The sequence below is a fragment of the Malaclemys terrapin genome, chromosome 1, assembly GCF_027887155.1.
Source record: "Malaclemys terrapin pileata isolate rMalTer1 chromosome 1, rMalTer1.hap1, whole genome shotgun sequence".
NCBI classification, from domain to species: Eukaryota; Metazoa; Chordata; order Testudines; family Emydidae; genus Malaclemys; species Malaclemys terrapin.
This window is the reverse complement of record NC_071505.1, coordinates 62,228,400-62,241,415: the sequence shown is the minus strand read 5'-3', so window position 1 is coordinate 62,241,415 and position 13,016 is coordinate 62,228,400. Positions and strand designations below refer to the sequence as shown.

At 47.0% G+C, this 13,016-nt stretch overlaps 1 protein-coding gene across 4 annotated transcripts in view; it reads right to left on the bottom strand.

The window, feature by feature from the left end:
- The window catches only part of TBC1D30 (TBC1 domain family member 30), a 98,848-nt gene that overhangs the window by 43,193 nt on the left and 42,639 nt on the right, over positions 1 to 13,016 (bottom strand). For 2 of the 4 annotated variants that reach the window (XM_054025665.1, XM_054025675.1), the window contains exon 1: positions 5,977 to 6,407. The exons of the other annotated variants lie outside the window; for them this stretch is intronic. In XM_054025665.1, coding sequence (XP_053881640.1) covers positions 5,977 to 6,136 — 160 coding nt within the window. In that variant the 5' untranslated portion in view covers positions 6,137 to 6,407. Of the gene's footprint in view, positions 1 to 5,976; positions 6,408 to 13,016 lie in introns of those variants that run through there. 4 annotated transcript variants of the gene reach the window in all.

Here is a 13,016-nt window from a genome sequence, read left to right as displayed (position 1 = left end):
AGACTTGTTCCGAATAAATGAGATCTAAGGACTCCCAGATTTCAATTCACAAATGTCTTCCAGATGATGACATTGAATTAATAAAGGTGTGATGTCACTAGGCAGAAAAGAGAGAGAGCTGTCTGCAGATTGCCCAGGGAGATACGCTGACATGGCCACCCTGAGTTAGACCAATTGACGGGGCATCTCTCTAAGATTAATTAATAACTCCTTACCATATTGTTTTGCCTTATATAAAAGAGCCACAGATCAAAATGTGGAGGCATAGAGAAGGCATCATCTCCAAGGTGAGTGCCAGAATGAGGCCTACCAGGAACCCTAGCAATCCGCTTACTAATCCACAGCACACCAAAAATTGCTGTAGAGAAGCCATTTGACATAGGAGAATCTCCCCTTCTCCCCTTCCGCCCCGTCCAAGTTAGTCAACCAGAGGAAAGCTGCCGCCACATGTCCTAACAATGGAATATTACTGGAATGATATCCATCCTTTCAGGAGTCACAAAACCTAGTACAGCCCTCCATTTTCTGTCTCATGAGCATCTGACACACATCAGGGTCATTAGCTACTTGAGCACAGAAAGATATGGTAGCCAAGTAAGAAGTCTTGGTGGAATAATCAAAACCCCATTCCTCAATTTCAGCAATGAACTACTTCACGGGGACAGGCATATTGCACCAAAAGTTTGGGTACTCTTCAGTAGCTCCAAAGGAAGGATGCACAGGAAGGTTGTATGCTATGACTCCCATGTTCTTGGCGGCATGGATTAGTCAACTAGCTCTAACTCACCCAAACATTTCCAATCCAATCACCACAGGCTCTGACTGTACCTTCAGAGCAGCTGCTGAAACCTCTTCCACTGACAGTGACTGAAAGTGAGCAATGCTGGTATCAACGCCTAGGCTGTACCTAACCAGAAACTGATGTGGTGTCCTAAACAAAGGAGGAAAAGCCCTACAGCAGCTGGGCTCTCAAAATTTAGTGATGCAAACTTCAGTCTAATTGTTGGTTCAAAAACAAAAAAAGCCATGCAGTTTTGTCCCACAACTTGTTTTATAACTTATATTCACCCATGTAAGGGATAGTGAAAGCAGTGTCCAGAGCAATCCTCCGTGCAATCCACTACCCTAGCAATCACCAGGCACACCAGGACATAATGAAGTATGCAATGAAACTGGCCCCCAGAGGCTTCCCAACACATATGGATATCAGCAGATACATACAAAGCCAGAATGAGACCCCTTAAGTTTATTCAACAATGAGGCACAAAATGTTCAAATCCTCCCTGATCTCCAGGATGATGATGTGGTAGCACTGACCCACAGGAACCCTCCTACCAACACTACAAGAAGAAGAACTCTGCGTGGACTCCTCCTGACGGTCGAAATGACAGACTGGACCTCTACATAGAGTGTTTCCACAGACGTGCACAGGCTGAAATTGTGGACAAACAACATCACTTGTCCCATAACCTCAGCCGTACAGAACGCAATGCCATCCACAGCCTCAGAAACAACTCTGACATTATCATCAAAGGGGCTGACAAAGGAGGTGCTGTAGTCATAATGAACAGGTCAGATTATGAACAGGAGGCTGCCAGGCAACTCTCCAAGACCACATTCTACAGGCCACTATCCTCTGATCCCACTGAGGAATACCAAAAGAAACTACACCATCTGCTCAAGAAACTCCCAGCTACAGTACGGGAACAAATCTACATGGACACACCCGCAGAACCCCGACCAGGGGTATTCTATCTGCTACCCAAGATCCATAAACCCGGAAACCCTGGACGCCCCATCATCTCAGGCATTGGCACTCTGACAGCAGGATTATCTGGCTATTTGGACTCTCTCCTCAGACCCTATGCTACCAGCACTCCCAGCTATCTTCGAGACACCACCGACTTCCTGAGGAAACTACAATGCATTGATGTTCTTCCTGAAAATACCATCCTGGCCACCATGGATGTAGAAGCACTTTACACCAATATTCCACATGAGGATGGACTACAAGCTGTCAGGAACAGTATCCCTGATGAGGCCACAGCAAGCCTGGTGGCTGAGCTTTGTGACTTTGTCCTCACCCACGACCACTTCAGATTTGGGGACAACTTATACCTTCAAGTCAGTGGCACTGCTATGGGTACTCGCATGGCCCCACAGTATGCCAACATTTTTATGGCTGACTTAGAACAACGCTCACAGGAAAGGAGGCCCTTGAAGAATTCCACCTGGACTTCAACAATTTCCACCCCACCATCAACCTCAGCCTGGACCAGTCCACACAAGAGATCCACTTCCTGGACACTACAGTACAAATAATTGATGGTCACATAAACACCACCCTATACCGGAAACCTACTGACCGCTATACGTACCTACATGCCTCCAGCTTCCATCCAAGACACATCACACGATCCATTGTCTACAGCCAAGCCCTAAGATACAACCGAATTTGCTCCAACCCCTCAGACAGAGACAAACACCTACAAGATCTTTATCAAGCATTCGTAAAACTACAATACCCACCTGGGGAAGTGAGGAAACAGATTGACAGAGCAAGACGGGTACCCAGAAATCACCTACTGCAGGTCAGGCCCAACAAGGACAATAACAGAACACCACTGGCCATCACATACAGCCCCCAGCTAAAACCTCTCCAGCGCATTATCCACGATCTACAACCTATCCTGGAAAATGATCCCTCACTCTCACAGACCTTGGGAGGCAGGCCAGTCCTCGCTTACAGACAACCCCCCAACCTGAAGCAAATACTCACCAGCAACTACACACCACACCACAGAAACACCAACCCAGGAACCTATCCCTGTAGCAAACCTCGTTGCCTACTCTGTCCCCACATCTACTCTGGCAACAGCATCAGAGGACCCAACAACATCAGCCACACCATCAGGGGCTCATTCACCTGCACATCCACTAATGTCATATATGCCATCATGTGCCAGCAATGCCCCTCTGCCATGTACATTGGCCAAACCGGACAGTCCCTCCGCAAAAGAATAAATGGACACAAATCGGACATCAGGAATGGTAACATACATAAGCCAGTAAGTGAACACTTCAATCTCCCTGGTCATTCTATTACAGATTTAAAAGTCACTATCATTGAACAAAAAAACTTCAGAAACAGACTTCAAAGAGAAACAGCAGAACTAAAATTCATTTGCAAATTCAACACCATTAATCTGGGCTTGAATAGGGACTGGGAGTGGCTGGCTCACTACAGAAGCAGCTTTTCCTCTCCTGGAATTGACACCTCCTCATCTATTATTGGGAGTGGACTACATCCACCCTGATTGAATTGGCCCTGTCAACACTGGTTCTCCACTTGTGAAGTAACTCCCTGCTCTCCATGTGTCAGTATATAATGCCTGCATCTGTAACTTTCACTCTATGCATCCGAAGAAGTGAGGTTTTTACTCACGAAAGCTTATGCCCAAATAAATCTGTTAGTCTTTAAGGTGCCACCAGACTCCTTGTTGTTTGTGTAGATACAGACTAACACGGCTACCCCCTGATACTTGATGTGGTAGCAGGTAACTCCAGCTATGCCATCACTGTGCTTCCTGCTAGCAGCTCACTTTGGGACTACAGAAACCCCACACCACCACTTAATCCACTGCTGGATGTGAGATGGTGATGTGCTTCTGGTATCAGCTCCCCTACCCTTTTCCTGGGGATGAAGGATGGGTGTCACAGCTGCAGGCAGGAATCTCTGTGCAATTTATCTATAAAGCTTGACAGAATAATGGCAGTGTCTCCAATATTAGGAGGCTACTGCATGAGCTGGTGTCAGCTGGGGGAAGGACTCACAGAGCAGTTGGGACCCTGGGGCATATTAAAAAGAATGCAATGAAGTCTGTGTTAAAGAACCCTATTTTTGGTAACCAGCAGCCCTAAGAAACAGGCTATCCACAAGAACTTTATAATGTAAATATATTAAGCAACCACTTCTCCAACATAACCAGAGACCACCCAGAATTGCTCTCAAATACAGAAGAAATCTTGCTTAAATTATCAGCTTACTCACTTTGCACTTGAGTGCTCATAAGGCACATTGTATACACACAATGGGAAACTGCACTTTGCATAGTGCTGTTGTATTGCTTTAAATTTTAATACTCATTCATGAGACATTAATTAAAAAGAATTATGTTACAGTTTTACTTCCTTTATGCTCATCATAACCCGCACACAAATTAATGTCTCAGCTACAAATGGTTGTTTATACATTAAACATCTATTATTAAGTATATGTATTTCTAGTATTTTATAAAAATAAAATGATTTAAATATTTATATTTTCAGTGTTTTATAAATTTTGGAATCAAATAACTGAGTCCACTTGGCTTTCTAGTAAGCTGCAGATCCACCTTTGTTAAAGGCCACCTTCTTAAGAGACCTCATTTTGCTGGTCCCCTGAGCAGCCACTTAATAAAGGTTTCACTCTATTTGAAACTGAAGTAGTTTCTAAGAAAAAAAAGATGCAAAATTGATGACTGCCCCTTTAAGAAAACCGTCTTCTTTGTGTATTTAGACAATATACTTCTTCAAAGAGCGGATAGGCCAAGGGAATTTCCCCAGGTCAAGTGCTCCCAGTAATGGTGGGGAAATGTGGAGAGCAGGGCTCTGAGAGCATGGCTGAGTGGTACAGAAAGTGGAAGGGAGGGAGAAGAAGAGATTGCTCAACTGCAGGGAGCTCTGCCATACAGATGAGGATGAGTGATGCAAAAAGACCCACCCAGCTACAGTGTGGCTGAACTGCTTTCACAAAGAGGGAAAGGGGGTAGCAAAGCAGTGCAACGCAAAGAAGAAAGAAAAGACTAGGGGGAGGGAGAGCAGGCACAAGCCAGATTGGAGAAGAGCAAGGGCAGGCCAGCTGGGCCAAGAACCATTCCCAGAGAAGGTCGGGAAATGAGCAAGCAGAACTGCGGGTGGCCTGTCCCACTGGGGCAGGCCTCCCGATAGACTGCACATCATTGCTGGTGGGGCTGCTTCCACCCATCCACTCCCGAGAGAGGAGTGGCGATCTTCCCTTCTGGGAGGGCTCATTGGCCAGTGGGTCCTGCCACTGCTCCCGCGGTGAGGCCAGTCCTCAGGTACCACCCCAGCTGCCATGGCCCCACGGCTCCAAAGGCACCCCCGAGAGCCACGTTCATACGTAGTGTTTCTCCCTGTCCTACTGGGTTGCCCGCCAGGGCCTGTCACGCAGGGATGGCAAAGTGCCCTCAGCCATTCCGCACAGAGATGAGGACTCTCATTCAGCGGCAAAGCGCTGACAGTGCGGGCAGGACCCGGCCTGGCCTCACCCTCGCCCCGCCGAGCAGCCTCGGCAGGACACGGCGATTCGCTGGCGTGTAACAGGCCGCCCGGAGCGAGCCCGCAGCAGGGCAGGAGCTGCGTGTCCGCTGCCCAGAGCCCGCGCCTGGGGGGTTACACTGAGAGGGCGGGGAAGGGACAGTCCCCTCTCGGCAGCCCGACGCAAGCGGCACGAGGAGGATTTTCATGCAGATGCCGAGGGCAATCGCTGCATCCCGGCAAGGGGCCGCCGCCTCTCCCGGCACAGCCCTGCAGCACGGCGCTGGAGAGGCTGCGGCTGACAGGGAGCGGCCATTTGCCTTGGGCACGTCCTTGGCAGACACGCCCGAGGTACCTCCGGTCCCATTTCCCCCCCCCCGCCCCGCGAGCGGCGCCTACCCAGGGATTTCATCTCCGTCCCGCTCCCCGCCCGGGAGAAGCGCGTGTCCGTGACGGGCAGCGGCCGCCCGCCCTCCTCTCCGCCGCCCCACACCGCTCCCCGGCCGGGGTAAGCCTGGCTAAGAGCATTAGGGAAGCAGCCGCGGCACAGAAGCGCCACTTTTAAACCCAAGCCCAGGCCGGCCGGGCCAGCGGAGGGGCCCGGGGAGCAAAGCCCTCCGAGGTCCTTCACCCGCCCCTTGCCCACGCCCACGCTACCTGGCTCCAAGGTGCAGAGCAGGCGAGGAGCCGTCCTGGAAATACAGCTCCTCTTCTTCAACACATTGCTCAGGATGGTGCCCACGCCGCCACCTGTGTTTTGCCTCTTTAAACATCTTCCCCCACGTCTCAGGGAGCCCGTCAGCTTGTCCTGTCTCATGGGTGCCCACGGGGCTGAGACAAACCATCCACGCTGTGCCAGCAGCGGCCTCTCCCCGGCAGGTGCAGCCCAGCTCCCCCCGTGACGCAAATTCAGCTGGAGTTCTGCTTTATTTACAGCTTTGCAAGGCTTTCCTCTCAGGCCGAAATCTCTCCCACACAAGGCCGTAGGGCAGCAGGCGGGCGGGTTTCCGAGGCACTATACCGAGACAGGGTGCAAGACGTTGGAGTATGTTGCAGAAGCTCTCATTGCTGGAGGACATCTGCAGTGCAGAGACAGCAAAATCGAGGTGCCAAAGAGAAGGGGGGGGGGGGAAGCGGAGTCCGCCCACAATCCCTCCCAGCATCACTGACTGAAAACCCAGCAGAGTTCCCTCCGCCTCCTCCAGCACCACCTGGGAACAAGCAGGCAGCAATCTAAAGGAAGCAGGAGCTTGGTTTAAAAATAAAATGAATCTCAAGAGTAACTGGATTGCAGCATCTATCAAAGAGCTTGTCACCGCAACACAGGAAGGGTTGGGAGGAGCAGCGCCACTAAACACTTGGGTACATTCTGTGTGCTCTGCATACAGCACTTTAATAGTGCAGGAAAGCAGCTGCTACTGTCTCTGCTTTGTAAACAGATAAGCCAGCACAAGCCATAATGACATGTCGAAGAACCTATATGCCTATTATTTTCCAACAATGGTCAAGACTGATATTTCTGCAAAGGATTAATAGCAGTTACACCCTTACAAGCCCAGATTAGAATGTGTTTTAAAATCACTCTCAGCATTAAATTCCAACCTAAATGCATAGAAATACATATGGTATGTACTGTATCATCACCCACTGATGACAGCCCTCCTGAGAAAGAGGCCCATATGTGCTGCAATACCCTGAAGCAATGAGAGGAAGAAGGATGCTACAGCTTACTCCTTTCACTAAGATAGTCTGACACCAAGTACTGCAGTCCAACCCCGGAGGTAGGGAACATGCCCAGAATGTCAGCTTGAAAAGGCTCAGCTCCATTTCTTTGCCTTTCTTTGTTTAACACAGATATTTTGTTTCAGGGAGAAGATCATCTTTATAATAGCAACCTCCGTGTATCTGAATTGGAACAAAGTTTACTTCTACAGTGGTACATCATATGCTAAATTCAAAAACTGTACTCTACCCTGTAAGAGTTGTTAAAATTTAAATTTGAAAATTTAGCTATTTCCAACAACATTTTAAGAGGGCTTGTTACACACATAAGGAGTAACTACAGAATTTCACTTCAAACCAGATTTTGATATAATGTATAGGGAAAAAGCACTTCAAACAAGGGTAGTTTTTACAATTCTTGCTGTTCTATTATTCAGTGAAAGGTTAACGGATTTATGTCAGTTTAATTGAGTCAATCTCAAAAATTGAGTTACAAGTCGTTCCAGATACTAACACCTGCTTCTGATTGCACCTGCCAATTTTTGTTGTTGAAAAACTTAAGTTTGCTATTTTTTAAAATACATTTTTATCTCCCTTGTTTCTTTGTGAAAGACATACAAACAACAGGCAAACTGACGCCAGTTAAACACACAAGGTGGGTGAGATAATATCTTGCAGTGGACCAACTTCTGTTGGTAAGAAAGCATAAGCTTTTGAGCATACATAGAGGTCTTCTTCAGTTCTTCCCAGACCTGAAGAAGAGCTCTGTGTAAGCTCAAAATCTAGTCTCCCTCACCAACAGAAGTTAGTCCAATAAAATATATTACCTCACCCACTTTGTTTCTCTAATATCTACTCCTGGGCGAATACTGTGCCAAAAACATAAAAATTCTGCAGATATTCTACAATATTATAAAATTCTGCCTATTTTGTCAAAATAACACAAAATCCCTCTGGTTTCAATTATTTTGGTAATTTAGTTAAATGGCAATACAATGGATGGAGAATGGGAGTGGGGAGCATTGAAGGAAATTCCCAACCCCCCTTGCCTAACAGTAATATAACGAGGTTTGACCATCTATTTCCAGTTATTAGTCAACAAATATATGCAGCCATATGCTCCATGTTACATTATAGGTAAGGCTGCGAGTTTGCCAATGGGAGCTACAAAGCCAGCGCTCTGGGCAGAGACAGCACACAGAGCTGCCTGGCCACGCCTCTGCCTAGCAGCTGAGTGAGGGGGATGTCGCGGTTTCTGGGGAGCCCTCCCAGTAAGCGCCGCCTAGAGCCGCCTCACCCTGTTCCGTGCCCCAAGCCCTTGCTCCTTCCCACAACCAAACTCTGCTGCTGCTGCTGAGGGGGGAGGGGAGAGATGCGGAGCCAGGTAGGGAGCCTGCCGGCCCTGCCACCACCACCCCGCCCGCAGCACCAGCGGGGGTCCCGGACCGCACGATGATGCCCCTCCCTCCCCCCGCAGCATCCAGGCCACACTCCCTCAGCACCCGCTCGCCCCCAGGTAGCCCCCCCTCCACGTTTTAATCACAGGTATTTTTAGTAAAAGTCATGGACAGGTCACAAGTGGTGAATTTTTGTTTACTGCCCATGACCTGTCCGTTACTTTTACTAAAAATACCTGTGATTAAAACAGCCTTAATTATAGACAACTGAAGAGCAAGTGAGGGCTGGAGAATCAAACTCAGAATTTATATTGGCTACTGACCATTTCCAGAAAGGTCAATAGCAAACAGTTCATGGAGCACATTCTGATAGGAAATTATTTCAGTCCAAAAATTTAGACCAGTTCTAATCACTAAAGCACCATAAGAATTTATAAGGCCATACTGTCCTTTACACCACTCTGGCAATGTAAAGGAGCCTTAAAACTTTTACACCTGTTTTATACTCCTGAGGGAATTCACAAAAAAAAAAAAAAAAAAATGGGAACAATTCACTAAGCAGGCAGGCTGCTACATTCTGCTCTTCCTGAGGGGACAGTGCCTGTCCCACACCTACCTCCTCAGAAACACCCTGAAGCCCTGCTCCTCCATGCCAAGCATGCTGCAACAGCAAATGAGAGGGACAGAGTTTCTCTCTCTCACCCACATCCAAGACTGCACCATCCCCCCACCTCGGGTGATGATTTACGTCTCTACTGACTGCTCTGGGTGCCCGAACCAACCTGCCTGTGCTGCCAGGTAGAGGCGCATGACTGCTCTTGCAGCTTCCCTTTGATTCCCCATCAGAAGTCATTTTTCTGCAGGGAAGCAAAGAAATCTGAGGGGGGACATGAATTCTGCACATGCGCAGTGACGCAGAATTCCCTCAGGTGTAAATATCCCAGGACCGACACAGCTACAACACCACTGCATACCACAATGTAGTTAAAAAGTGAAGCCAATTATACATAAAATGCTGTCAAAGCAAACAAACTAAAACAACGGATATTTTTCTAAATTTTCAGTCTAGTCATTCTAGGTGTTACTATTAAAATTTCAGAGAAGTGATTTTTCATCATGTTCCTTTAAATTGTTTGGTTTTGTATTTAAAAGAATGCTACATCTGTGCTACAAGCTTATACATTAAGCAGGTAATTAAATGTATACATTGGCAGTTCTTTTTAAAAGGTGACCCTTGCCTACTGATATAATCGATGACTCAGAGTTGCTTTTTATTTCAGTGCCAGCCGGAGGAGATGATTTAATGGTCAAACTATCAGGTCTTAAATTTATCACTCTAACTAGCAACTCAGATACCACAGAGATGGTACCGCTAGGAATGTCTCAAAAATAGAAGTATCAGAGGGGTAGCCGTGTTTGTTGCTTTTTACAGATCCAGACTGAGAGTCCTGTGGCACCTTTAAGACTAATAGATGTATTGGAGCATAAGCTTTCGTGGGTGAATGCCAAGTGGGCGTTCACCCACGAAAGCTTATGCTCCAATACATCTGTTAGTCTTAAAGGTGCCACAGGATTCTCTGTTGCTTTTTTAAAAATAGAAATAACTAAAAATCTCTCACTTGCTTCCTTTCCTCCTACTATCCCTGGAACATCATATCAGGGTCAGCCTTTCATCCTTCCAAAGTAGGTAAATTAAAGACCATTTAGTATTACTAGGACATCCTTGGCCAAAATTTATGGGACCTGGCTTGGGCGGATAACCTGGCTAATCTGTAGGGGGAATTAGTCGCCCTATAAAACTGAAAATATATATACGTAACGTTCATTTTTCAAACAATTACAAACTGCATCCCCTAAAAGTATCAATATTTAATTTTTCTAGGCTAGTCAATCATTTTGCCAACTAACTCAGACAGTGTCATTTTAACTCATATTTATTCTCTGGGTCTGTCACTAACAACCATGGAAAGTTGGCCTCCATGAAGACTGGGACCAAAACAGGGCATGTATTCTGTGGCTCAGGACTTGGCCACTTCTAAGGATGAGGAAGCCATTCCACTAATGTCTGCCAGCCCACTTCTCTTCCCTGCTCCCCAGAGAAAAACAACAGCAGCCTTTAGCCCTAGGCAGCAGACAGCTAAGATGAAGAATTGTCATACTTAATGGGTTTGATGACTCGGTGGACCAGTAAACAAAATGCATTATAGTGATTCAGTTAAGCCTCTCGCCAAGCATAAAATTTATTTTAAATGAAGCTTAGATTCTACAGGAGTAGATGGCACTGGTCCCTTTCCCACACACCAGGCAAAGCTTCTTACTTCCCAGTGGCTAGGCCCGCTCTTTACTGTTCCCTGATCAGGATTAAGGCTGTGATTCTCTCACGGAGGTCGCAGAAATCACAGATTCTGTGACTTTCCACAACCTCCGTGACTTCCGCAGCGGCTGGTGTGGCTGACTCCAAGGCCACCTGAGCAGCTGACCCTGGCGTCAGCTGCTCGGGCTCCCCGTGGCCAGCCATACCAGCCACTGCTGGAGTGTACCAGCCACTCCAGCTGCTGCTCGGGAGGCCCTGGGGACCACCCGAGCAGTGGCTGCTGCCGCTGGTCCTGCGCAGTGCCCAAGCAGCAGTCCTGGGGGCAGACCCGGGGAGTGCCCGAGCAGTGGTCTCGGGTGGCCCCCCAGGGCCAGTCGCACTGGCTGCTGGCTCCGGGAACTGCTTGAGCAGCAGCCGGCGCAGCTAGATCCGGAGAGTGCCCAAGCAGTGGTCCTGGGGCGCCCTAGGGTCCACCTGAGCAGCAGTGGTCCCGGGGCAATAGAGCAGTGGCCCCAGGGATGCTTAGAGGCCACCCAGAGAGCAGTCCCCAGGAGCAGTGGCTGGGGTAGTCAACCCCCAGCAATGGAGCAGGCCCCCCGCCCCCAAAGCCAGGGACCCCTGGAGCAGCAGGGCCGCAGAAGCAGAGATTTAGTCAGAGGTATTTTTGGTAAAAATCATGGACAGGTCAGGGACTGGAAATTTTTATTTTATTTATTGCCAGTGACCTGTCCATGACTGTTACCAAAAATACCTGTGACTAAATCTTAGCCTTAATCAGGATCCTTGTGGTTGCAGACACTTTGAACCTGGTACACTTCTGCAATAGAGCATATAAATCTGCTGGCCTGTTCCACACCAAGGCATACAGATTTCCTGTGTTTGAGACTTTGCTGCTTTGCACACACACTGCAGCATCCCAGTGAGGGGATAAGTAACAAAACTTTGGAGGAGAGGGAGACTCGCCTATCAATGCTTTTGGATCCCACTGGTGGTGCAACTACTCAGAAAAATATACCCCTTAATCTTTATTTGGCAATTTCTGGGTTAGAAGACCAGCACCTAGAACAGTGGTCGGCAACCTTTCAGAAGTGGTGTGCCAAGTCTTTATTTATTCACTCTAATTTAAAGTTTTGCGTGCTAGTAATACATTTTAACGTTTTTAGAAGGTCTCTTTCTATAAGGTCTATAATATATAACTAAACTATTGTTGTATGTAAAGTAAATAAGGTTTTAAATGAAGCTTCTTAAACATTTTAAAAATTAAATTAAAATGCAGAGCCCTCCAGACCAGTGACCAGGACCCGGGCAGCGTGAGTGCCACTGAAAATAGGCATGCGTGCCATAGGTTGCCTATCCCTGACTTAGAATCTCTCCCACATTTAAACATCTGATGAAAACACCTATAAATACCACACATAGAGAAAATATCTGATATTAGGAGTTCTTAAATCTAATGGCCAAAGGCATAGCAAGATCCAGTGTCTGGAAGTTGAAGTTAGAAAAATTCAAATTGGAAATAAGATGGAACTTTTTAATATGGGGGCAATTAACCATTGGAACCAAGGAAATTGGTAAATTCATATAATTTTACATAGAGATTTGTACATCTTTTAGAAAGCTGTCCAAATAAGTATTGGGCTTGATAGCATTCACTTACACGGTGGGGAAGAATACATTTCCTATTCTTTATATTATAGTAGCATCTAAAAGCCCCAACCAAGATCAGGGCCTCCTTGTGCTAGGCACTGTACAAACACATAGTGAGAGACAGCATCTGCTCTGAGGGGCTTACATCTAAATAGTCAAGACAAATAGAATGTAGGAGAGAAAACACTGAAGAATTACTGGATGAAATTCCATGGCCCACGTTATGCCAGAGGTCAAACTAGAGAATAATGGTAAGTCCTTTCACACCTTAAAAATCTATGAACATTTAATTGCTGGGCACTGGCTAAAAGCAGCAAATGAGATTTATGCCGATTCCCTCTTAATTAAGTAACAGTCACTATTTGTTTCCTGGGAGATGCCATTATAAAGCAGCTGTCACAAGTGGTGCATACTGTAATAATATTTTACATTTCTATAGCACCTTTCATCCCAAAGCATTTTACAGATTCTATACATACCACATCACTGAACTGCACTTGCCTTCGGGAGAAGAACAGACAATGGACACACAGGATGGTGTGCAACAGTGGAGGGAGGGGAAATTCTGTACAACACTGGAGCAAACTCTGCTTGTACAAAATACACCATAGGCCCTT